The sequence below is a fragment of the Python bivittatus genome, unplaced genomic scaffold, assembly GCF_059951505.1.
Source record: "Python bivittatus isolate LINGU-HERP-01145 unplaced genomic scaffold, Pbiv_v1 ctg000250_np1212, whole genome shotgun sequence".
Lineage (NCBI taxonomy): Eukaryota > Metazoa > Chordata > Lepidosauria > Squamata > Pythonidae > Python > Python bivittatus.
The window spans coordinates 1135264-1162583 of NW_028277057.1; the positions used below are offsets into that span (position 1 = coordinate 1135264).

At 41.5% G+C, this 27320-nt stretch overlaps 1 protein-coding gene and 1 non-coding gene across 3 annotated transcripts in view; one reads left to right on the forward strand and one right to left on the reverse strand.

Moving 5' to 3' along the window:
- Nucleotides 1-27320, reverse strand: part of MAN1C1 (mannosidase alpha class 1C member 1) — a 138510-nt gene that overhangs the window by 81160 nt on the left and 30030 nt on the right. For both annotated transcript variants that reach the window (XM_088140936.1, XM_088140937.1), the window contains exon 2: nt 85-181. In XM_088140936.1, the coding sequence (XP_087997062.1) occupies nt 85-181 (97 nt within the window). The remainder of the gene's footprint in view (nt 1-84; nt 182-27320) is intronic.
- Nucleotides 7078-7193, forward strand: LOC112542317 (U6atac minor spliceosomal RNA). Its single transcript, XR_003086115.1, has one exon. It is a non-coding gene; the product is annotated as a U6atac minor spliceosomal RNA (small nuclear RNA).

Here is a 27320-nt window from a genome sequence, read left to right on the forward strand (position 1 = left end):
TTCTTGTCTAACTGCCTGTTGCTAAGCATGTAGGAAAGAGACCAGCCACTGTGTTCATTTCAGCAACATTAAAGTTCAACTCACCAAACATGTTCCCAATATGTCCATTTCTAGTGAGAGGTCTCAGTTCATTTTTCCCCAGTGCATATTGCTTGTAGTTATCCCAAGCAAACTTCATCATCTGCAAGAGAAAGAGGCAACTGATTAGCTAGGTGGTTGTTTCAGACAGCATCTGGGCTTCACTGTGTTAAAAGATAGAGTTAAGAGAGATAATTGATGTGAACAGGGACAGAAGGCTTCCAAATACGCAAACACGCACACACACATAATGATCCTGCCTCGCTATTGAATCCTGGATGAAATTTGTCTAGAAATCAATTTAAAATTCACAAATCAGCATTAACCAGTGGTCACAAGAAATCTCTCTCTGCTCCCCACATGTTAACCAGCTAGCTGCATATTGTAGGTTACAAAAATAAAATGCTTCCCATGCTGTGTGGCCTATCTACTGAGACTATTTTCCTAGCTAAATAACTGCATTTGGTTTAGGACTTCTCTGTAGATTGAAAACATTCAACAAAGCAAAATTATGAATGTCTAAGGACAACATTCACTGATTCCCCTTTTACTGCCTCAGCCACTTGTTGTTGTTCATGGGTCTGTTAAGTGTGTTGGTATGAACCAAAAACAAAACTCAGAATAATTCAAAAGAATTATTCAAGACTTCTGTTGATCACTAGGCATAATACTGAGACATGTATGATCACTAGGCATAATATTGAGACATAAGCTAAGGAGAACCTCATGACTTGTACCAAACCACCTTCTAATCAGAGCAAGCTATTTATCTCAACACCCAGTCATATGCTCCTTGGAAACTCATAGATGTGAGTCTCCCCCATTTTCCCCTTTTTGCAACTGTTATTCAGAAACAGACCTCTGAATGTGGTGGTTCCAAATTGTCATCACATCTAATAGACATTAATAGACCTCTAGGATGAGGATCACAGGTATACAGTCCTTTTTTGATGAAGAATCCCATGGTGAAAGAATCAAATTTAAGCTCAGTCCAGAAGTTTAGATTCCTCCCATCTTCCCCCAGCAAAAATTCTTTTAGTTAATCTATTTCTTAGCTACTTTTCAAGAATTCAAGTCTTTCCAAGGGGGGCTACAGAATAAGAATCACCCAAGAGGAGAATAAAATAATATTCATCGTAAAGAGCTGTAAATAAATCCAGATTCCAACGATATTTCAGAATGCTCAGATAGCACTACCATGTTCAGTTGAGAACAGCTACAGGTTAAATGCCACAGACTGGATAAACTCTCAGCGGGAGGGAAACGCACAGAATAAGAGCAACCGCTAAGGAAGATTTCTTTCCCACTGTCACCAGATTTGGCAACAGGGAAACAAGCAGCCACCTCCATTTTGGTGTAAACAAGTTTTCAGCCAATATTAAAACACAGGTTGGTTCATAGGGCTGCAAATAATCCTTCAAATAACCTGAATCCAAGCCATTTTAAAATGCAACTCCAACAGATAGGAGCCGATTGCATGAATTGCCAGTGCCTCAGTTCTGCCTCAGCTGAAGTTTCAAGGTCATCTTCAAAGGCAGGCCCACCTCCAGCACATTACAGAGGCAGGTCCGCTCTTTCTAGATGGGACCACAATCAACACATCAAGGTTGATGAAGAGCACAGCTGCTATCTGGACTTCAAGAGACTGACAAATTCAGAAGGAGACCAAGCAAAGATGTTGGCAGTTCAGGGATAGTGTAGCCTTGTCAAATTTCAATCAGACACGTTTATCCAGTGTAGAAAATTTCCCCGTCCAAAACACTTTCACCCTGTGTACCCAAAGCTTCACCTGTTGGCTTACATCACCTTGAACCAAGATAAATTCTACTGGTGTACAACCCACACAATTCATGAAGGCTTGCTTTTCATTGTTATAATTATGCAGATTGAAACCAAAGGAACAATACTGTAAACCAAATGAGGTGCAACTGAAATATGCATTAATTAAGAACATTTTTCTGGAGGCAAACATGGGGCCTCAGGTAAGAAGTGAGTGGAGGCATGGGGGGGGGGTAAAAAATGTTACCGTGGCCACTGTGTGATCAAAATCCTTCCTCTGTTGCTTTAAATGTGAAGCAAAGCTTGCTCTCAAACCAAGACAACTGATTGTCTCCTATGCATATGCATTTTGTTCATTAATACTTGGCTGCTGGAAACTTCTGCAAAAACTAGCATAGGCTTTCTAAAGGAAGAGAAATAGACTCCTTGCAGACACATACAATATGTATGCATGCATGCCTGCCTGCATGTAAAAGTTCATGACTTTTTAAAAGCTCCGTTCTGGCTTCTGGCACAAGCAGTCCTCCAAAAACTGTGGGTAGGGGAAATATTTCCAAGTCATCAACAAACTAGCTTTCCTGGAAAGACTCTGGTACTTTAAGGTCATTGACACAGTTATAGAAAGAGAACTTTTCTGACTTCCCTTTGCACGCCCGGGCCCAGCTGGCATGGGGAGTGAGAACAACAAATATCTATCCTTAATAGACTAGTATGGTGATTAGTGGCCAAGTTTCCCCTCCCCACCTCCCTTTTTAATAAAAGGATGCGATCTGAAGGCTTCCTAGTTCCCAGAACTCTGAGATTCCAGTCCTTAGTCCACTTCTTCCAAGCAAGGGGGCAGTAAATCAATGTCAAATCAGTTTTCCATTGACGGGTTGAAAAATTGGAAGGAAAGGAGCCCCTTCTTCTCCGGATCTCCTTAGAATGCATGGACATTACCTGTCAGCCTAAGTTTGCTTGTGGTTCAGATGAAGTCAGGTTCCTTCTTAATACCCTGCTTTGGGTTCTCATCACTTTCCAACCTCTACTGCAATGTTTCTCAACCTTGACAACTTTATGATGGGTGGACTTCAACTCCCAGAATTCCCTAGCCAGCATGAATTCTGGGAGTTGAAGTCCACCCATCTTAAAGTTGCCAAGGTTGAGAAATGCTGCTCTACTGCATTTATTTGTTGCTTTTATATTCGAAAAAGTAACTTTGCTCCAAAGAGCTGAATGTGGTATACATGACTTTCCCCTTGCGTTATTAACATCCCACCACCCCTTTGTGTAGGTTAGCCCAAAAGGTCACACAAGGTGAAGACCTTCTTAAGCAGAACTTGATTCTTGGTTATTGCATCCATGCAGTTTTCTGGACAGTATTACATAAATAGTTGGCTTCAGCTGCCTTCTCGAGTGTTTTTTCAACTTTCCAGGTGCTCTGCCACCCAAGTCGACCCTTCTTAGCTTCTGAGGTCAACCAGATCCAGACCTCTGAAGGGCAGCACAAAATGAAAATGAGTGAACTTCTAGTGCTCCTTGCAGTCACACAGTCCACAAGGAGCCATATTGTTTCCCCCTTCCCTTATATCCATTCAGAGCCTTAGCCATCCTGATATATTTCTGCTACGCCATGGGGAAGCAGAAGCATGTTGCTGCTGGCCCTTTCCCCTCCCACCAGCTGCAAGGCTGATCTTGTCTTGATCTTGTGCTTCATCTCACAGGCAGCCTGACAACAAGGATAGTTTTACTCTTCTTTCCAGTTTTAAGGTCAAGGATGGGAGAGGGACAAGGTCCTGCTTCTCAACAGCTCAGAGCTCAAGGAAGGAGAATAAATTGAATAAACTGACATCCCTCTTTATCTCCGAGGTAAAGGCAAAAGAGATGGAAACCTGTCCTCTGGTTCTGCCCCTATCTCTGAGGAGGAAGCTGAAGATGGAAGCCCTCCTGGTCTGCTCTGTCTGTGTCGGATGACCGACAGAGCCCAGAGCAGCCTTAGGTGCAGAGGGAAATGGCGTGGCGCTTGGCAGCTGGAGGGGAGAGCCAGAGATCTCTGTGCTTTGCAAACGGGACAAGCTGTTGGAGTGAGAAAGAGTCAGAGGGCTTTCCTCCACTGAGGGCTGAAGCTTCATCCTGTCTCCTGTGATTTGTTTGGCGTTTGTTTCTTTTGCCAGGAAGTCCAAGTCCATCCGTCAACGTCAGATGTAAAAAAGCTGGTGCAGAGAGCAGAGTCAATTATCTACCGCTCGCAGATAAACCTACAAATCTACTTGTGTGTTACTAAAGGTATGGTGCATATACAGTATATGCAGTGACGCCATGTCCTGGGGCGAAGACAGGGCGTCCTGAGCTCTTCTTACCAACAGTGTACAAAGCCACCACTGACCAGAGCAACAGCTAAGCTTAAAACTCTGCCCAGATGCTTTTCTTCCACTAGAGTTAATTATTGATAGGAAATTCAGGGAAAAAATGGCTGATTGCCAACAAAAAGCAGGGGACAGAACTGGGATTAAGCACTTCCCTTTTTTATCCTCTGCAACTCTCCTCCTCCCGTGCACAGATTAAGATGATACTGATGGATTATTAATCATTTGAAGCAATCTTATGAATGTGCTCTTTTACCCATCAATATATTTTCTTCCCCCACCTGGTGCCCTCTAGATGCATTGACATTACAATTTTATAATGCCCAGAATTCCCAGTTCATGTTCACAGGGAATTCTGGGAGATATATACAGTACAGTGGAACCTCGGTTTACAAACTTAATTCGTTCCGTGACTCTGGTCGCACCCCGAATTGGTCGCCACCTGAAGGAAATTTCCCCATAAGGTTCAATGTAATCACCGTTAATCCATTCTGGCGTGGAGGACAGGGAGGCGGCTATTGCTTGGAGGGAGAGTCCCCCTCCCTACGACCATGTGTCAGGGGTGGAAAATGGCCACGGACCACGTGCCAGGGGCAGAAAAATGGCCACGGACCACGTGTCAGGGGCGGAAAATGGCCGCGGACCACGTGTCAGGGGCGGAAAAATGGCCGCGGACCACGTGTCAGGGGCGGAAAAATGGCCGCGGACCACGTGTCGGGCGGAAAAATGGCCGCGGACTACGTGTCAGGGGCGGAAAAATGGCTGCGGACCACGTGTCAGGGGCGGAAAAATGGCCGTGGACTACGTGTCAGGGGCGGAAAAATGGCCGTGGACTGTGTCACGGGAGGGAAAATGGCCGCGTATCCTGTTCGTACCCTGAGGCGGAGTTCGCAAACCGAGGTAAATTTTTGTGGCCGGAGATGGTCGTAACCCAAAAAGTTTGTTAACAGAGCGTTCGTAACCCGAGGTACCACTGTAGTTGCGGCATGAAGCGTTGAGGAAGGAGACAGAGCAAATTGCTTAAGCCCTACTTTGTGCCATTTCTCTCTCCAAAGCTCAGCATCTGGTAAAACTCACATTAATTAGCGCTTGGAGGAGCATGTTTGTGAAGAGGAAAAAATATCCCCCAAAGCATATTTTCAAAAAGACGGTCATATAAATAAGGAGAAGTACTGTACAGGCAACACAGTCTGATTAGAATGGGGGGGCGGAATTATTAAGGTTTCAGGGTCGAGTGTGGGATTAACTGCTGTGCCAAATTGAATTTAATAACAAAAATTCAACCTCCTATACAAGGCCCCCAAGTATAAGTAGCTTACCTAACTCTGGATTTTCATGCAACTCTTTTTTCCCTAAGCCAATGTATGTTATTTACCAATTATCCTAAATAATGAAAGGGTTAGGGCATGCTGGCTGGGGAATTCTGGGAATTGAAGTCCACACATCTTAAAGTTGCTGGGGTTGAAAAACACTGGTTTAGGATAAAAAGTTGAATTCATTCCATGGCTTTAGAAATCATTTGGAACAAGCGTTTGGAACCTCATACAAATGCCCCTCTCTCCTCTTTGGTAACAGCCCATCTTTTTAAAGGCTTTTTTGCACATCTGAAAAGAAAGGAGTTGCTATTTTAAGAGCTGCCTCTTTAAAGCAGCTGCCTCTTTTTTGAGGTTAATGGAGAGCTGAGCTGAGGGTCTATGCTTGCACAGGGACCAAAACACTTCTTCCAAAGTGTTTCTGAAACCTGCCCAGCCAGCTTACAGATAACTTTAGAATTATAAATATTTTAAACAATTAAATTCTCCTGCACAGCTTGCTAGACCTCAACAATGTTAGAACATCTGCCTGCCCTTTCCTATGCAAATGCAGCACTGGACATACCTAAAAGATAAAAGAAAGGGTTTAAAAAGTGACTAGCCAAATGATTGACCACATTTTTAAAAGTGGTTCCCGAATTAATTGATGAAGCCAGAACTGTGTGTCTCTATCCCTCAAACCAATGTCACAAAGAGACAGCCTGGAGTCCTCTCCCAAGGTTTCGGGTGTGTCCTAGAGTGTCTCCAACATTTGGAGCCAAGTCATGGTTTTTACCGTGAGAAGAGGAAAAATTATACCATTGCAGGGCAAACATAGTAAGTGGACATATAATATAATGTCATTCTGACCCTGCTCACTTTTTGGAACGTAGCCTTTTGCACACAGGTCTGTACTTTCCTCTATACCAGATTCAATAAAAGTAAGATGCAAAAACATATTTTCATTTCAGCTAGAAGATTAAATATTTCATGCCAGTAAGCTCCTTTTTCAGGGATTCGATCAGCTCGGGAAGTTTGGCTGGGCTCTTTCAGGGAATTTAAGTGAGCAAGCCAAGAGATTTACTTTACAAAGCTTTTCAGGATTCTGTTTTTTTCCCCAGCCTTTTTATGCTGGTTTCTAAGTAACTGCTTTTAAGATGTTTATTTCTTTTATATAATGGTTGTAAACTATTTTGTGGCCCCCTTTTGGAGACAAAAGACTGCCTATAAATCTTTGTATTTAAGATAAATCTTGTCTTGGTGCCTACTTGAGGTCACTTTGTCAAGATGTCTTTGAAAACTGGGTTCATACGAAAAAAATGGTTCTGGTTTTGCACCGTTTTATCTCGTGTGTTTACTCTTGAATATAGGATACGCCAAATCCTTAAGCAGATTAGCAATGCCTTCTCAGGAGCACTTCGGTTTATTGAAATTGTAAATTAACTCCAAAGGAAGACTTGGTTAGGAGGAGAGTCATGTTAATCTATGCTAGCAAAAAATCAGAAGTCCGGTTGCACCTTTTCCGACTAACACACTTTATCACGCAGCATAAAGCCCACTTCATCAGATGTTTATTCATGCATGTGTGAAATGAGGGAAGGTTAGTGCTCCTCTTGGTAAGGATGGAAGAGGTCCCCGTGGCCAGTGCAATGACACATATGGTTCAGGCTTTTTTCCTTTAATATCCCCTGTAAAATTTCCTGTGCTGTGGCCCAGGCAGAGATTCTCCTTTTATGCAGCCGACTAATTAAAATGAGACTGGCGATGACCCAGCAAAAATTCAGCCTAAAAGTTCTGAATGAGAGTGCAAGTTTTATTTATTTGATATTGGGCTTACAGTCCTTTGGCGACAGTATATCAAGAAACAGCATTTGCTCAAAAAATCACTCAGCTCAGAAAGGACACCACAGCTCCAGATTGATCGACACCCCCTGCACGTGAAATGAGTTTGGGTGTATTGGGATCAATGAGTAAGCAAGGAAGAATATAGCACTTTGTCCAGTTATCCATCATCTCAAAGATTCCCTACGTTATTCATGAATAAGAATATAGAAGTGCAATATAATAATCCCTTGATTAAAAAAATGGGTGAAAGAAACTTCCAGGTAGTCCTTGACTTACACAATAGGAACTGGAAAATTCATCATTAAGCAGTGCAGTCGTTAAGTGAGGCATCACGCATCTGATTTTACAACCTTTTTTGCCATGGTTGTTAAGTGAGACATCACATGACCATGACTTGTGACCTTCCCTGGCAGCTTCCCCATTGACTTTGCTTGTCAGAAGCTGGCTGGGAAGGTCGCAAATGGCAATCATGCGACCATGAGACACTGCAACCATTGTAAATGCACGACGGTTGCCAAGCACCCAAATCACAATCACATGACTGCAGGGATGTTGCAACGGTCATAAGTGCAAGGACCAGTCATCACTTTTTTCAGTGCTGTTGTAACTTCAAATGGTCGCTAAATGAATGGTCATAAGTCAAGGACTACCTACTGTATATGGTGATTTTATGAAGCTGTGAAGGCAACTCATGGCCCCCCAGTAGAGTCTCAACAGACAAGCCCCTTTTCCTCTAAAAAAACTTCTCTCCCTTGGATGTTATGCAAACCCAGCCATTGTGGCTTATCCAATAAACCACAATATAACCATAGCTTATATGTTATGTGAACCAGGTCAGAGACAAATTACGTGTACAGAATGCTAATACTCCTAGTGGCATACTCTTGTATTGCTGAAAAAGATTTCTTCCCAAGCAACTGAAATAACCCAAGGAAGCTTTTATCAAGAATTTAAGTCATTTATTTTAAAAACATAGTATATGTTTACTCCAGGCAGCCTTTCCCATCAGTGCTAGCAGGCTCTTTGACAAATGCCTAAAACAGAGTGATTTTTGCCATGCATGGTTTTCACAGAGTTCTCCTTAGCAAGATTTATTGAGACGAACGGGGTGGGGTTACAAGAATTCCAGTAACTGATCTATTTTCTATTTAGAACTAATTTGTCCCTATGTTTATTAAAGCACTGTTAAGTGAATCACCATAGTCGTTAAGTAAATCACGTGGTTGTTAAACAAATCATGCAGTTCCCTATTGATTTTGCTTGCTGGAAGCCAGCTGGGAAGGTTGCAAATGGCAATCATGTGACCTCAGGACACTGCAACCACTGTAAGCGCGAGCTGGTTACCAAGCACCCAGATCGCGATCACGTGACCATGGGGACATTGTGATAGTCGTAAGTGTGAGGACCAGTTTTAAGTCCCTTTGTTCAGTGCTGTCGTAACTTTAACGGTCGCTAAACAAATGGTTGTTAAGTGAGAACTACCTGTATAACATATACATTGCCCTTGCGGTTTCCTTTACACCCCATTTTAAGTAACAAGAAGGAGAAACCAGGTGGGTAATGTATATTTCCTAACTCTCTCCATTCAAATCTCCCTCTAGAGCAGTGTTCTCCAACCTTAGCAACCCCCAAAATTCCCCGCTGACATCTTAAAGTTGCTAAGACTGAGGTTGAGAAATACTGCTCTAGAGGTTAGAGAACAAATTCCTCAGCTACCCCACAACTGTTCACCTCCTTTGCATCAGCCCAAAAAGTGGATTTAGGAAGAGGCACATCAGAAGGCTCCAGAAAGAGTCGAGGAGAAAGGGAGGGAGGGAGGGAGGGAGGGAGGGAGGAAGGAAGGAAGGAAGGAAGGAAGGAAGGAAGGAGCTATGCTGTGCAACTTTAAACAGTTGCAAGGGAGCCAATTCAGCAGGATCCCTAGTAATGAGAACCCATTTACATGGATTTCCCAGCAACCATTAGAGCTACAGACTCAATTTTTAAAAAATGGAGGATGCACTTCTACAGAAGCTCCAAAAAGCCTGATAGAGTGCAAGCCGTCTATCATGCATTAATGAACAGAGAGCAAGAATAAGCAGGATTCCAGGTCAGGAAACGCTAATAGCAAAAGGAGCACAGGGCAGGTGGGCATTCCTATAAAAAAACTCAATGGTAAACAGTTCCAGGGAGGGTTAACAGCAGAAGAAGCGAATGTGGCTGCAAAAAAAGCTTGCTGAAGATCTGAAAATGAAAAAAATAGACATATCTGGGAAGTGAAAGGTGAGGCAAATCACCAAGGAAGAATGCATACAGGTAGCTGGAATTACCAAGACAGCATCAGAAAAGCTAACGCTCAGAGTGAGCTGAGATTGATGAAAGAGCTTAGCATGAAAATGATTTCTCCAGGTACATTCAAAATAAAAAGAATCAGGATGCTAACTGCTCAATAAAGATGGCAAAATGCTAAGAGCCAACAAAGAAAAGGTAGAACCGTTCAATTCCTATTTGGTTCAGTCTTCTCCAGAAGGGCAATTGTGAAGCGGAGGATAAAGGGGCAGGATTGAAGCTGGAGACCAATAGAGACATGATCAGACCTGTTGAATCAGTCTGAGTCTCCCAGCTGATGGTCTGGCTGAACCTTTATGTATTATTTCTTAGTAATCCTGGAGAATGGATGAAGTATCAATAACGAGAGAATGACAAACATGGCTCCTATCTTCACAAAAGCAAAACAAAAAACAAAAAACAGGAGGAACTGTGAAATAACAGGCCAGTCAACGTGACATCAACTCCTGGAAAGATTCTGGTACAGATCATAAAACAAATGCTTTTTATGCACCTTGAAAACAACATGGTAATTACCAGAATATAGCACAGATTTGTTAAGAACAAGTATTTCCAGACCAGTCAGATTTCATTTAGTAACTTCCTTAATAAATTGTCAGCAAACTATTGTTGTAATATATCTTGATTTCAACAAAGCATTTGACAAAGTACTCCATCGTTAGCAAGCTAGTTGAGCGTTTGTTGGATGGCATGGCAATTAAGCGGATACATAGCTGGCTTAAAATCATAGCCGAAGAATGTTTATCCATGGCTCTTCATTAAACTGAAGGTATTAGTCCTTCATTAAATGGGAGGTATTTATTGAGATGTCAAAAGGTTCAACTTTAGACCCTGTGCTCTTCAACATTTTTATTAATGACCTGAATGAGGAGGTGAAGGGAATGTTTGTTAAACTTGCAAGCAACACAGAAATGGGTGAGGTAGCTTATACCTTAACGGATCTAAATAAAATTCAAAACAATCTTAACAAATTAGAAAATGAAATAGCAGCCTGAAATTTAGTAAAGACAAATGCAAATCCTGCCCTTAGGAAACAGGAAACAGATAAATCTCTAGCCAGGGAAGAGAAGAGAAGCAGATGGTACTTGGAGGAAGGTCATCCTGAGGAACGTCAAGATGTTGTCTCTCTTACTTCGGAATGCAAGATATGGAATGATGGATTAAAGTTATAGAAAGGCAGATTTTGGTTGAATGTTAGAAAAAAAACATTCTTAGTGGATAGTGGGACCAAAGACTTCGATCTCTAGACGGTCATTGGTCAGGAATGTTTTAATTTGGATTCCTGCACTGGGGGAAGGGAGGGGCCCTTTCCAATCCTATGATTCTTTTTTATTACATACTATTGTGGCTATATGCTATTTTAAAAAATAGCATATAGTACTATTAGTAATGGCAGAAAAGTGCTTGTTCCTCCTCCATTGCTGTAAAACCTAACACTCTGAAGTAAGAAGTAAGTAAGTAAGAAGCTCTGAAGTAAGAGCCTGGTGGGGTTCCCATGGGAAGTTACAGTAACTTATGGTAAGACAACTTGAATGGCTAAAAGTCAGCTAGAATTTAAAGCAATTAAATAAGCTTGCACTTGATGTGAAGAAGGCAAGCCATCAAAGCACAAGAGAGAGACCCTGGAGGCACGTGATAAAGAGATAGACTGAGGTTAAATTCCTTATCAAAGAAGGAATGACTGTGGTCTTACATCTAAATTATACTGTACAAGTCTAATCCAAGACATGCAGGAGTTCCAACAGTGATGGTCTGGAATCAGATGCGCTTCCAAGAGCCGAAGTCATCAGTGATAAAAAGTCTACAAGTAGCAAAGCTTCTCCCCGGCTTGCGGTTCATTTTCAAGAAATACTGCATTTCTTCATACCTGTGCAAATCAGGGTGTGTTGGTGTGTGCCCACACTAGAGCATTCCAAAACCTCAGATAAAGTGAACCTTTCTCTAGCGCACAAGCTTTGTAAGTGTGAGAAGTTCACACACAGTTCATTTTGTCTGATCGTGGTTTTTGAATAAGGGCTAATTAGTAAGCCGTAAGAGAGCCAGTTTGGTATAGTGGTTAAGACATCAGGCTAGAAACTGGGAGACCGTGAATTCTAGTCCCGCCTTGGGCACAAAGCCATCTGGGTGACCTTGGGCCAGTCCCTCTCTCTTGGCCCTGGCAAGGAGGCCAGGGCAAACTACTTCCAAAAACCTTGCCAAGAATACTGCAGGGGCTAGTCCAGGCAGTCACCAGGAGTCAACACTGACTCGAAGGCACGCACACATAGTAAGCCATAAACCACGCTTTGCTAACTACAATAGCAGCATCAACAAAACATGCAAAGCCCAATCCAGACAAAGCACATTTTGATTTAGCCTAAGGTGTGAACTAAGTCACATCCATCCATATTTTAGACCTCCACATGCAAACTCATTCATAACCTGCTACGGAGAAGTCTCTGGAAAACAACCATCTGTTGATTCTACAACCCGCCTCCCCTTTGCTGCTCTTTAGATGTGTTGGGATTATACCGTGCAGAGTTTCCAGCTAACCTGAACTCATCTGTAGAATCATCCTCAAGGGGAATTTCAAAAACCGAACGTCAAAGTTCATCAACCCTGATTTAGCCCCATCGGTTAGTATACTTTTAACCAATAATATTTGCAGGATGGGGAGAAACACAACACAGGTACGCTTAACTCCTGCTGTGAATAGGCTTTTCATCCTGAAAATTTTGTATTTTAAGATCTTTTTTTCCCCCTTTTGGGGTGGGGCCTATAACAACATTCCTTAATAAATACATCTGTTTTAGCCCCGTCTGTTAATATGCTTGTAAGCAGCAGCATTTGCATGGTGGGGAGAAAAGTGGACATACAGCCGAGAGATACTGCATACCTAGGAAATGTTGGAGAACGCACATGAGCTACGAAGACCTTTGCGCTTCACAGCAAAATTGTCAAGGCTGTCCCAAGCTGTCTTTTTTTTTCCTTTTCCCCCTTTTAAGTGACATTTGACTAAAAGATTTTGCTCAGCCAAGCAGGCATTGAACGGCCACAGACTTTTTACTCCTTCTTAATTTGAAAGCCTGCAAAGAGTGGAACACAGATCCAGCGCACCAGTGCAGGTTACTAGGCAACACTGCAAAACGGACAGCGACATAAATAACCCATTCTAAAGTAATTACGATTTTTTTCATAATTAAAGATTATCATTAATCCAATAGATCCCAACAGGAACTTGAGCAGTTCAGGCACACGGCAGCTGTTATCTGTTTCCAAACAGATATATTAGCATCTAACCTTTAAGGATACTAGAAAAACAGGTGAGATTGAAATTTGGGAGAACTTCAGACACACGGCTACTAGCCTTTGCATTACCTAACAGCCCTTGTGAAGATCTTTCTCTAAAACGATATCTACAAAGAGGTGCTGGGCCCCAAAACCGGGGCTCAGCTGCCAGCACAGCCCTCAGTCTTGATCAGATCCCAGTTCTCAAAAAAGCCATTAAGATTGACTTAATAGCACCAGATCAGGGATCTAGTAGCACCTTTCCCAACTAACAGATTTCATTAAAAGGCATAAGCTTTTGTGAACTGAAGTCATCGTTCACAACTGATGAAGATAGCGCTAGAAATGTTTTTTTAATTAAGAAACTGGACAGGATGCAAGACAAGGATTTTTTTTTTTTGAAGCTATGTTTTGAGCAATTCAAGAAAGAAATCAAAAGTCTCTGAGCTATTTTGACATCTTGGTTGCTGCTAATAAACTTACTGCCACCTACGTTTTACAAATTTGCTTATAGACCAGTATCATTTCGTTTGGCTTTTTGGGGTACCTTGGAGACAGCAAATTTAGACCATCCAGAGGAAAGTTATTTCCCACAACTTGAAGACCAGACTTTTCTTAGTGGCTTGAGGGAATGATCGTCTCAGGAAGTTATATTATCCAAGCTTTATCATTCCTAAGCGTAAATGTCTAGGTTTCCTAATAGGAAAACTGGCTTTTCACGCTCCTTGCTTTAACGTCACAGACTTCCAACTTGGCCATCCCCTTCTGACCACCAGCCCCTTCTTGTCTTGAAGAGAAATATGTTAGACCAAATGAAAACAGGGATCCTTTTCTCATACAGCATCCCAACCTTGCAAACCACGTGCACGCGGTCAGGGCCAAGTCACTTTGGCCACCAAGCAGCTGTCTGCGTTTGGCAGGCTGGGAGCAGGACAGCCTGGGGAGAGGACCGTGAGCACCATCATCTGTTCATGTGTCTTTCTCCTGCTCCCATCTTCCAAGGGCTGGTAGGCTTATTTCTGGAAAATAGTTGCAGATCTCTGGCATGGCACTGTTTGAGCTGTAGGCTAAAGCGCAAAGGACTTCACATGCTCCTGTTACACACGCTGCTCCCAGGTTCGGCTTATGGTCGCTCACTCACACACTCACAGCCTGTTGAGGCACGCGGATCTTGTCAGCCCCCCTTGCTTTCTACCTGGGTTTTCCAGAGGTGTGGCTGGAGCAGACAGACACACAGCCCTGGTCAACAGCCAGGAAATAATTAGGGACACACACACAAATCACTTCCAACTGAACACTGAGGCACAAGAGGTTCTTTGTAATACACGGAGACCCAGTGAATTTAAAGTTAACAGCAAAACATTACTGGTTGCAAGGTACATTTGCTCTTTCTCATACACACACACACACGCTCATCCACATTTACCCATGTCCTTCCCAACTAGGCTGCCAGGCACTAACTAGCTAGAGGGATGGAAGCCGCCAAGTCTGGATCCAAAGATGACTCAGATGACTCAGAGTGGGCAGGCTTTGGGACCCCTTTTATCCCCAAAAGTCCTTGCTTGGTTGAGTTACAAGTGGATGGGATTGGAGTGAAGGTTTCCATGTGCTCAGGCCCAACTTCTTTTGTCTGGTTCAGGTCCTTTGTTTCCTTAACAACTTGCTTCCTTCTTATCTACCTCCCCGAAGGGATCTCACAGACAAGATCTCATAAACAAGTTTCCTGGCTTTTGTCCTCTCTGCTTATGTACCTGCTTCATCTTTAGTTATGGCAGCTTCAGCCTAGTCTCACACTCCTAGCATGGTTTAAACGTTATATAGTGCGTTATCCTGGGATTACTGTTCAACTGTGACCCCGACATGGACCAAATTATTCTGTGCCCTTGCATTAACAATGCTGGGAAAAGGGGACGAACAGTGGAATGAATGCAAAGCACCCGGCCAAATCTTAAGAGTAGCGACACTTCTTTAAATAAGGTGTTCTTCAATGAAGATTGCAGATCTCACAGCACGGAAGGTGGCACATGTGCCAAACAGAGATTCAGAAGCAAGGGACCAAATATGTAAGCCAACAAGCAAAAGAAACCCCCCCAAAAAACCCCTGCCATCACGTTTCCAGCTGTGACTTGGCAGCGGACCTCTGACCACCTAGAAAAATGGGGAGCAGAACTTAACTGGTTTTATTACATATCAATGGAAGCCGCTGGATGTAAGGACACTATTTATATTTACGTTTGAGCAAGGTAAACAGTTTAGATCAGTGTTTCTCAGCCTTAGCAACTTGAAGATATGTGGACTTCAACTCCCAGAATTCCCCAGCCAGCCATGCTGGCTGGGGAATTCTGGGAGTTGAAGTCCACATATCTTCAAGTTGCCAAGGTTGAGAAACACTGGTTTAGATCATAAAATATAGAAACATGGGGAGAATGGGTTATCTTCATTTTTTTAAAAGAAAAAGTTTTGCCTTTATTTAGCAAAGGAGAACGAAGAAGAAAATAGAAGAGTGAAAGAAAAAAAGATAAAAGAGAAAGCAATACAACTATCTATCTATCTATCTATCTACCTACCTACCTACCTATCTAGATGGACTTCTCGTACATGTATGTACATATACAAAATTCATTAAAGAATGACCATCTTTCATCCTAATTGTCCGTACATAACCTACATCTGCAAGCAACTCATTCTGAAGTAGCACATAACATCAGATCTTCAATCCAGCAAGTAATTCATCTTTCCGTCATTGAAGGCTTTTCCTATTTCCATGGGATAGGTACTTAAACTCAAAGAATATGGATGTCCAAAAATAGTGTTTATGCTGGACATCCAGATCTAGATAACATAAGCTTATAGAGAGATCATAATTATTTCTCTTGTATATTACAATTTCATCCAAAATAGAAGACAGGGAAAAAACATTGATGGGGAACACATTTCCTAGGGGTTACGAAATGCCATTTTTTACAAACTTGGTACCAGCCTGCACTCCTTTGCATTAAGACATACATTCTTTTTCACCCCTATAATGATACAGCTTTACTGATATTGAATTTCACAACCGAGTAGTAGACTACAATCTTATATTTACTCCAAACGGGTCCTGCTAAATTAAATGAGACTTTTGCCAAGCAAAGCTATACAGAATTAAACCCCTGTTCTGACTTAAGAAAAGTGGAAGGACAAAAATAATGCTAATCCATTTCTCTCTGGGAACAGAAATGAGGCTCTGAGGCTGGTTTTATATTATTTTTGTTTTCCTAAAACATCTCCTGCCTTTCAAGGGTCATTCAAGGCAGATTACAACATTTAAAAATCATATTTTTGTAAAAACAACAATATAAATCAACTAACCAATGTCACAGAGCAGCAGTTAGACCTCGACCATGAAAAAACCCATAGAAAAAAGTGACTAGAATAATAATTCTAGAATAAAATACTTTCACGAATAAGTAAAAGCAGGTAACGAAGAGGATAACTTGTGTTTCACAAGGGAAGACATTCCATCAACTGGGCACAACCACTTAAAAGTCCCTAAGCATGCAAAGAACTGAAACTAACAGTCACGCTTCTCTGCCATAAGGACTAGAAGCTTGCAAGTTACAGTACCAAATGTTTGTTTTAAACAAGGGCAGACCTCAGCTTAGTCTCTGCTAAATTCTACTCCAGTTTCAGAAATGAGATCCTGTGCACATGAAGTAATTGGAGAGTAAGCAGCCCTAGTCTTTAACTTCAACTTCCATATGCACATTTATCCTTCCCAAAGAAGGTTTAAGTAAAAACCTGAAAGCCTGCCAATCTTGGCCCAAAATATAAATACAGTTCCAATATTTATTTATCCTTAAATACTAGACAGATATGGAAAGCTGTTTACTTTAAACACTGTCGTTACTAGCAAAACAAATACATTATTATAATGTTTAGGCAACGAGGGGAAGGTGGCTTTCTGTTTTCCCTGGGCAAGCCGCCAAACGGTTTGTGTTCCCTGCTTCACATACTATTTATAATTATTAATATATTATTAATAAATAAATGGGGCAAATGAGTTGGAAAAGATAGCTTTATCTATAGTTGGAAGGATTCGATACCGCAAATTAGATTCAGGGCGACTAGCAATTCTGATGTGCTAATTTACTAAGTAAAAAAACAGGGTGAATTCTTTGGAATTTTTCTCCCCAAAGTGGGAAGTTGATCAACATCATATACACCCCCCTAAAAATATGATAGTCATACAGAAGTATTAGAAATATATATGCATCTGAATATTTGCATTAGATAAATATACAGTATATAGATTTTATTTACTGTCATAATGATATACTATGCCAAGTGTTCTTTCATTTGGTGTATTTTGTCACTTTTTTTGTAATAGCACTTTTTAATATATTTTTTCTTCTTGATAGTGTATTATTATTATTATTTTTGTTTTCTTTTGTTATTAATTAAAAAGCAATAACTTTTTATTTTACATAAATATATAATATAATATAATATAATATAAAATAACATATAATATAATAATATAATATAATATAATATAATATAATATAATATAATATAATATAATATAATATAATATAATATAATATAAAGAAATAAAAACTTCATATTCACTCCAGTAAAAGGAAAAAGTTCCAATAGAACTGTATGATTATTCTGAGTAAATCAATTCTTCCATCTAGGAAGATGGAAGGTCTTCTACAGCTAAGTTCTGCTAGGACAACCACATTGCAACATTTCTGGAGAAATTTGTGGATTCCTCTAGAGCAGTGTTTCTCAACCTTGGCAGCTTTAAGATGTGTGGACTTGAACTCCCAGAATTCCCCAGCCAGAATGCTGATTGGGGAATTCTGGGAGTTGAAGTCCACACATCTTAAAGTTGTCAAGGTTGAAAAACACTGCAAAAGTGGTTGAGTTAGACTTCAAAGAAGGCTGCAGTTTGTTCTCAGTTTGCATTCTCTTCCAAAGAACTTGGGGAAGCTCTACTGGGGAAGAAAAACAGTGGCATGGGACATGGGCTTGTTTCTCACAGATGCTATAAAACAGGGTCTTTCAAACTTTTTCAGATTATGGAACCCGTTTGTTAAAAAGAAAAAGAAAAATCCTGGAATCTATCAAGAGGCAAAGCTGTCCTGATAGAAAATTGGCCAAAAAATTAAAGTTGTGCTTGCTGTAATTTATTCAGGCAAATGTATATATTAAAGTTATTTGAACTTCACAAAAAGGGATGTCCCCCAATTCTGTCCCACTTATTGTAAGTATAAAAAGTAAAACGTTATTTTTAATTGTTTATTATAAATACAAAAGTAATGTTTCCCATGTACAAAAATGAAAAGCTGAATTTCACGGTTATGTGGGAGGTTAATGTCTTAACCAAACCAATCGGTCCCGAGTAAGTGGAATGTGGTTGCTTTTCCTTAGAAAAATTGCTATGGACACCCCAGCTGCATTCAAACGAATGCCCCTAGTCTCTCATGAAACTCCACTGGGGTTCTCATGGAACCCCAAGTTCTACAGAATATAGTTTGAAAAACCCTATTGTAGAACCATTTCATACAAGTTAGCCAAGAGTTGCTTTCATCAGTTGATTGATTATGTACCATCAAGTTGTTTTTTGATCCTTAACGACCACATAGACAGACATTCTCCATGATGATCTGTCTCCAACCTGGTCCTTCAGGTCTTCCAACGGTGCACTTGTGACTACCGTAACTGAGTCCATCCACCTTGCTGCTGGTCATCCTTTTCTTGCCTAACCCTAACCCTTTCCCAGCATTATAGACTTCTTCAAAGAGATAGGTCTTTGCATAATGTGTCTGAAGTAGGATAATTTGAGCCTGATCATTTGTGCCTTGATGAGAACTCTGGGTTGATTTGTTCGATGATCCATCGGTTTGTTTTTTGACTATCCACAGTATTCTCAGGAGTCTTCTCCAACATCAAAGTTCAGAAGTGTCAATACTCTTTCTATTCTGCCTCTTCAAAGTCCAAGTTTCACTCTACAGAATGTCACAGGGAATTATTGTGGCTTGTGTGGTTCTGACCTTTGTAGGTAGCTTTCATCAGTTGTTGTTTTTGTGCCTTCGAGTCAGTTTTGAACCCTGTTGTGCCTAAGGAGGGACTAGAACTCATGGTCTCCCACTTTCTAGCCTGATGCCTTCACCACTACACTAAACTGGCTCTCCATCTTTCATCAGTACTCCCACAAAAAAGGTTAGTAGCTATACATCGTATTTCTCATTTTAACTTTATTACAGTCATTTACCAGCATTTGGTGCAATTATTATAATATATTACAAAGTATAAATTAAAAGCCTGCTATCTAAAATTTGAGTTCCAGCCCCAGATACCATCTACTTACACTTAAACTCAGTCTTTCCTTTTGTAAAGATAAAGAGAAATCAGTCTTAAGATAAGATGAAAATTAATCATTATGAACTCAACTGAAATTTGAGCCAGCATCATATGCAAAGCTGATTGCTAATAAGGAGACGCTAGTTTAAAGCTGGTAGACTGTGAGTTCTAGTCCCACCTCAGGCACAAAGCCATCTGGGTGACCTTGGGCCAGCCCTAGGAAGGAGGCAAGGGCCAACCACCTCCAAATCTTGCCAAGAAAACTGCAGGGACTAGTCCAGGCAGTTGCAGGAGTGAAGGCAGGCTTAAACGGACACACACACTCACACACACACACAAAGGTCACAGTTTGTTATGTCCCACCTTACAAAACGGCAACAGATTTTGAGAATCCAATAAACAGTCACAATGCCCTATTAAACTTTCCAATAAAGAATCCCCACCTCAAATTTCTAATCTGTCTACTCTTTATATATATATAAAGATCAAGTTGCAATTGATTTGCCAATTTTTTTTTTTAACACGGCTTTTTCAGGTTGGTAGGAAAGCTTTTCTACCTAATTCTTTTGAGCAGACACTCTGTGGCCAGCACTGGAATGCAACATAATTGCTACTGATAGATAATCTCGAAGCTAACTTAAGTTATTTGCTCAAAATGGGTCAAGCTGCCAGCTATAAGGTTGCAAAAGGCTGTCACATATAAGCAAATTTACGAAATCTCCCTCTTCAGCTCATAAATGTCACTTTCTAAGTGAGATATGGGGTCATTTCTCATTCCACAGAAAACTATATTGATTTTACAAGATTAGGTAATTTGGAAAGGGCACCCAGGCCTCCAAATTAACAAACATTAACATTCATTTGCACTGGGGATGGGGCATCTGGAGCCAACCAGATGTTGCTGGACTATCCACCATTGTTTCCCCCCATTGGCCATGCTTGCTGGGGCAGGTGGGAGTTCAATGACATCTAATACATTTCCTCACCTTTGATTTTAACAGTTTAACTTTATCCCAAGAAGGAGATGGCAGGCAACAGGCATTTGTTTCTTCTCCCCAACCCAACCAACTTCACCTCCATATTTAATAACACTCAGTTTGCATGTCTGAAGATCTTAAGAATATGAGCTGACTTAAACACCATCACCACCATCTTTTCCTTTTTTTGCCTTCCAACCATCTCATCTGATGGAGAGTTCTTGGAAAATCAAACGTGATTCTGTCATTCTTCAGTGGCAATAGAAAATTGCAGTCTCCCCAGATCAGGTCATCGTGGTTGCGCAACCAGGCTTTTATGAAACCAAGGTTCATAAACATCTCCAAGGCAAGTCATGGGTCCCAACAATCCAGCAATGAACTCAGAGGATGCAATAAGGGGTGCAACAATGCAGATCCCAGCCTCCACTTAGAATTTCATTTTAGATTTTTCCAGTTAATTCCTTATATAATTGCATTAGCCCTGACTGAGGCCTTTGGTGAGAGATTAGGGGCAACCCTGATGACAATCTCCTTCCAACACGTTTGGCCTTATCTGGCAGAACTCTGTAGGCTAGTGTTTCTCAACCTTGGCAGCTCTAAGATGTGTGGACTGCAACTCCCAGAATTCCCCAGCCAGCTTGCTTGCTGGCTGGGAAATTCTGGGAGTTTCAGTCCACACATCTTAGAGTTGCCAAGGTTGAGAAACACTGCTATATACTATCCAATCCATTTACCCTTTCAAATCAAACCAAAACCTTCCAGATATTGCAACTGTGATGATTAAAGCTTTTAATTTTGTACTAAAAGCAAGAGAATGATGAAGAAAATAGATTCCTCTTTGTCTTCAAATGCTGGACTTCTGTATGATCTCTCATCTGGGGGATCCGCAAGGAGACTGAAACAATATTTTCCCTCCTCTTTATCAACCCTCACACAGCAGCAATCAGGCAACCTTGAGTGGTCTTGGAAAACTAAGCCGGGTTGGACCAGGTTAGTTTGGCTTGGAGGCCAACCAGGGCTGTGGAACACACTGGGAAGTTCTTACAAAAACATCCCAAAAGACGACAATGGAGAACAACTTCCATAAATAAAAGCACATCGACGTGTCCACGCCATTATCATGAGCGAGCTTGACTCAAAGGAAACGTTAACCTTTCATCGATCCATCTTGGACAAGATGCAGGTCATCAGACAGTGCATTTTTCCCATCAGGAAGCTAAGGCAGAAGTCAAGATTAACAGTTTTACTTCATTTGTACCTGGAACTTTTCCAAGACTGTGGGCACCAACTGTTTCTTAGCAAGCTCTGGGCCACCATGCAGGTTTGCTTGCCAAAACTCAAAACGACAACCTCTGAAAGCCAAGAATCTGCCACATATCCGATCTTAGGTGGTGGCAACAGCAGATTTGGCTCCCAAGGAATGGGCTGCTGGCAAAAATAAGAAACACACACACACACAAACAGCTTTGTAAATATTTGCAAATAATCCAGAAATGATTTTTAGGATGCTCGCATCTGACACTTTGCTGTTCAGATCCCTGTTCACCCTTGCCACCCCGGGTTCTGCTTTTCAAGGGTGTGCATTTGCAGAGAACGCCTACCTTTTAAAAATACATGTGTGCAATGGTGCACACACCATTGCACACACGTATGGTGTTGTCAAAAGAAAAGCAGCTACAGAGGTACAACCTGGACATATGGAAATTGTATATTAATTTCACAAGGGGGAATGGACAATCTGTATGCTGCAGTATAGCAATTCACCCCCCCAATGCGATAATCCTCCAAATGGACAATATTTTCACACTAAAAGAACCCTGCTAGTTTGAAGAATCATACTCTAAACATCTCTGCAGAGTGACTAGTACCACATGGTATTGATAGCCCATTTTATTTCTCTTCTTCCTTTCCCCCTCCCCAATCCTGAGCATTGTGTGGCTGTTGAGAACGCTCAACCTCTTATATTTTTGCATCAAGATTGGTTCCACGTTCTGATAACAAGTTCACTATTTTTTTTGGGGGGGGGTGCCTTTGAGTCAGTTTTGACTCCTGGCCACTGCCTGGACAAGTCCCTGAAGTCTCCTTGGCAAAGTTTTTCAGAAGTGGTTAGCCCTTGCCTCCTCCTTCGGAGGGCTGAGAGAGGGACTGGCCCAAGGTCACCCAGCTGGCTTTGTGCCTCAGGAGGAACTAGAACTCTGGGTCTCCTGGTTTCTAGCCTGGTGCCTTAACCGCTATACCAAACTGGCACTCTTGCTATTAATATGTATTTATTTATTAAATTTCTCTCCTCCTATCTCCCCTCAGTGGGGGACTCTGGGCGGCTCACGCAAACCATTAAAACAATAAATATATATAAATACATAAAACGTAAAAATTTAAATAAAACATTACTAAAAAGAAGAGAGTCCAAGAAGATGATGGATCTGGGGCTGAAGACAGCAGGCCAGCCATCCCCACGCTTGATGTCTTCCCTCCCCACCCCAGGCCAAGTGGCAGAGCCAGGTCTTCAAAGCCTTCTGGAAGGCCAGGAGTAAGGGGCCCAATCTCACTTCTGGGGGCAGAACATTCCAAAGAGTGGGGGCTACAGCATATAATATAGATATATAATATACAGAATATTTGTTGGAAACAGATGGTGATGTCCAGAAGTTGAGCTGGATTCAGGGGAGATAGGACTGTGGCACAATACAAGTGGCAATAAGATTGCCATTCTTGCTTACTCAGCAGTTCTTATTTTGAACAAGCGTCTTGTTCAGTGGGCAAACACAGCCAACCTGTCCCTATACTTCTGCCAAAAGTACTCAAAACCTCCCTCTGATTCTGTCACATTTCAATTCTGTCGCATTTCTGAACTGTTGTTCAGTTTCTAGAGCATGTGGAAATGCTCCCTCACCTGATGACATGGCTGCTGTCACCCTCACTTTCTGACAGCACATCATGTATCCATGCTTCCATGCAGACACCCCAAAAATATTTTGGGCTAATTTGTGCTAGCTTTGCTGATAAGGAGAGTAGAGAAAGTTTATTATCCTATCTTTCATTCAGGGGGCATCCACAGAGCTCCACTTTTTTTCCCCACAACAATCCTGTGAGATAGGATGGGCTGAGAGGGAGTGACTGGCCCAAATTCAGCCAATGGGCTTCCATGGCTGAAGGGGGACTAGAACCGGGGTCTCCCCACTCCGTCCAGCACCTTCAACACTAGAGCACCCTGGCTCCTGGGCTCAGAGTCCCCAAGGGGGCTTCCATGGTGAAGGGAGACAAGAACCTGGGTCTCCCTGCTCCTAGGCCAGCATCTTTCCCACTAACCACCACCCTGGCTCTCTGTGAATGAACCACTGGTATCTAGTATTACACACATTTTCATCTCACAAGCCAAATGTCTCCTTTTTTTTACCCTCCCTAATATTTGGCCATCAAGATGGACCCAACTATATTCCCTCATCCCTGCCCTGATCTCTTCTCAAGGAGAGTTCTGTTCTAAAAAAAGTCAAGATTGTCAAGACTGCAAACCATTTGTACCTGTTCCTCTTAGTTAATAGCATAATTTATCACTGGAAAATTTGGGATTCTGGGTTGCCAAATTCAGGCCCTCTGGTCAATACTATTTCCAGAATAGTCTCAAATTAAACCATCTGATGTCTTTGAGCTGGAAGAAGGTAAACACCAACTAACCCACCAACTATGCAGGTTAGCTATAGTCAGCCAGACTTTATCAGCAATTTCAACGTAATTATTAAAACTAAGCCCCGCCACAGCTCCTATTTTGCAAACACAGGATGTGTTTGCAAGCAAGCAATTTCAGTTACCCAAGGTCACACAGAATATTAAGAGTGAAACTAGGAACAATACTCAGGAGATCCCTTGAATTTACTATGCACCTGCTTCCCGCCCCCAAAACTGAGAAAACAGAATCTCTCTGAATATAATTTAGCAGCCTCTTCATTAAATCCCGAGGTCAACTGAAAAGAGACATGGAAAATCTGTGTTTTCTGAAAGGCTTGAAATCAGAGGCTATATGCTAAGCATGAATCCCAAAGGTGGATCATTTGGGTAACATTACAGCAACACTGTTTTCTAATGATGTGGGAGAATGCAAGTGGCAACATACTTTTGAGGGTGAAAAAGCAAAGTTAGGTTTTTGCTGCACACAGCTGTCATAAAACAGAAAGGAAATGCTGTGTTAAGGAACCTTTGCCTCTGTTAATTAGGGTTTGTAGCTAATTCTGTTAGTGACTGGAACTGATTGACTTTCCCAATTCAGCTATATAAGAAAGAAGACCGGGACATCTACTGCGGGGGGAGGAATCAAGATGGTATCCAGGACCACATAGCTGAAGCCCCACTCCTTTTTTATGTGCATTGTGTGAGGCATGTGTAAAAATGAGACAGGGTTTCAACTACGTGATCATGGTGGCCATCAAGACTAGATGCAGACCACATGCAGTCCCCTCTGCCAGTAGAGAGACTTCTTCACTCTGAATCCTTTGTCTGACTCTGCAAATCATATTCTTGCGACGACTTGCATGCAAAGCTGCTTAAGATGAAGCCCGAACAGACTCCCCTTTTTATATTCTCCAATCACACAACTTTGGGAACTTTCACAAAGAGTTCATAAAAGCATTCCCAGTTTAGACTGATTCACTTTGCAAGCAGCAAGAGACCCCGCTGGAAAGATGACAATCAGTTTTCAGGATCAAAATGACATTTAATTTTAAAGCAACCCCCAGATTTCTTGGCAGCAATTATGAATGAGGGAAAGAGAACTGCAATGAAATAATATACTTTTGAAAAGACATGCACTGAAGACCTTCGAGATTATTTTAATCAAAGAGAAGATAATCATTAAAGAGATGAATAGGAAGCTCTCTGAGCACCGTTTTTGTTCTAGAGAGCTACTAAAGAACTGCAAATTGAGTTTTAATTGCTGTCAAAATTCAGCTTTTTTTCCATCAGTTTGTAGAATAGCTGTTTAAAAGGGTGGCTTCTTTGAGAAATATGAAACCATTATTTCTTAATGCAAAAGTTGGTCATTTTTAAGAAGTAGGCAACTTCTTAAAAAAAAAACAATCCTCAATAAAACAACTATGGAATTAGGCCTGAAAAAGCTCATCTTGCAAAACAAATTTTAATTCATGTGATTAAAATGCAAACATGCTTCATTTCATAGCTGCCAAAGTTTATCGTATATTCTATACTGGGCATTCTCAATCCAACCTACATGCAACATTTCTGCAGTGTATTTTTCTTGTTTCTCCACCCATTCTGCACTGCAAATGGATGAAGCTTTCTGCAAATCTTCTTCCAAATCCAGAACAGATATTGCTTTTGCAGCTGTAATTCCAAAAATGTAAGTGGTCCATATTCCTTCCCCATCCCTCATTCAGCTGTTGATCTAAATATACTTTGCATTCACAAGTACCTAAAGCTACTATGTAATTCTGCATATGCATCAGTTTGAAAACAGGGTTTCCTTCAAAACCAGAATCTAGAAGCAAAATTTATTTTGATAAATACACTTAAAGTAGATAATGGAAAGTAGGTGAGAATCCAAACATTCTTGCAACTCAGCACAAATTCAATGCTACTTTGCAGGGAGTAGAGCACTATATAATAGATTGATTGACTGATTGATTGATTGATTGATTGATTGTATTGCTGGACTCCTGGAGTCCAGCAATATTATACAAACATGAAATATCAGAACCAACCTAAAAAGGGTATAAAATGAGGAAAAAAGCAATTAGTGCAAATAAGTGCAATGGTGACAGTGTTTGCTCCCCAAATGACCTTTGGAACAAGAGTTTCCAGAACAGGAAACAGAGAAGATGCTCTCCTAACACTGAGCCTGTAGCTGAAAAACAGCGCTTGTCTTCTTCACTTTCTGGGCCTGGGGAGGAAGGGGGGGCATCAGATGATTTTTGATAGGATAATCCCACTGGATGTGTCAGATGAGTCTTTTCCGTGCAGAGGGGTTAGTTCTTTAGGTGCCATGTAGGTGCCAAGCATGTTGCCTTGCACCCAGATATGTCTGGGTGGTCAATGCAGTGTCTGTTAATGCATTTGAATGTGGTGATTCTGGTTTACCAAAATATCAGCCACTGTATTTCAGACCAAAAGCAGTTTCTGAGTCTCCCCTATGCAGCACACTGCAGTAGTCCAAGTGGGTGGCGATAAGGGCATACATTACCATCTCCCACTCCAGGGAGGGCTGCAACTGCCCCAGCCAGAAGTGGGCAAAGCCCCCTCAGACACAGCTTCCATCTGGCTATCTAACAGTAGCTGTGAGCCCAGAATAGAATATCCACTTCTGTATGTTGAAGAAGCAATTAAATAGTATTAATGGGACAATAAGGATCAAAACCGAAATAGAGAACTTATGCACTTTAACAGGGAGAGGCAAAACCCTCATCTCTTAGGGTAGAGGCCCTATTAGTTACAGGTAGTCCTCGCTTAACGACCATTTAATGTTCAAAGTTATGACAGCCTCAGAAAAAGTGATTTACACCTGTACTTGCACTTATGACCATTGCAAACCATCGCACCACCCCCTGCAGTCACGTGATTGCAATTTGCAACCTTTTTTATGATGGTCATTAAGTGAATCAATGCAGTCATTAAGTGAATCACATGTTCGTTAAGTGAATTCCGGCAAAAAAGTCCAATGGGGAAGCTGGATTCACTTAACAACCATGTAGTTTGCTTAATGACTGTTGTACAAATGGTCGTACAATTGGGTCTGGTCACATGGTATCTCACTTAATGACCCCCCACTTAACGACCAGTTTTCCGGTCCCTATTGTGGTTGTTAAATGAGGGCTACCTGCATTCAGCAGTAGGAAACATCGTTGCACCTACTGCTCATTCACAAAGCATTCAACTCTCTCTTATTTCATTTCACCTTACTGGATAGTGTTTCTCCATATTTACAAGCAGCAATAGTAACTGCTTAAGTCAATATATAACAGAGCTAGGATTTGAACTCAGGCCAAGTCTGGCATTATCTAGCAGGCCACAGAGATTTCCTGCGCTTGCTTAATTAAAGATAAACAGTTCCT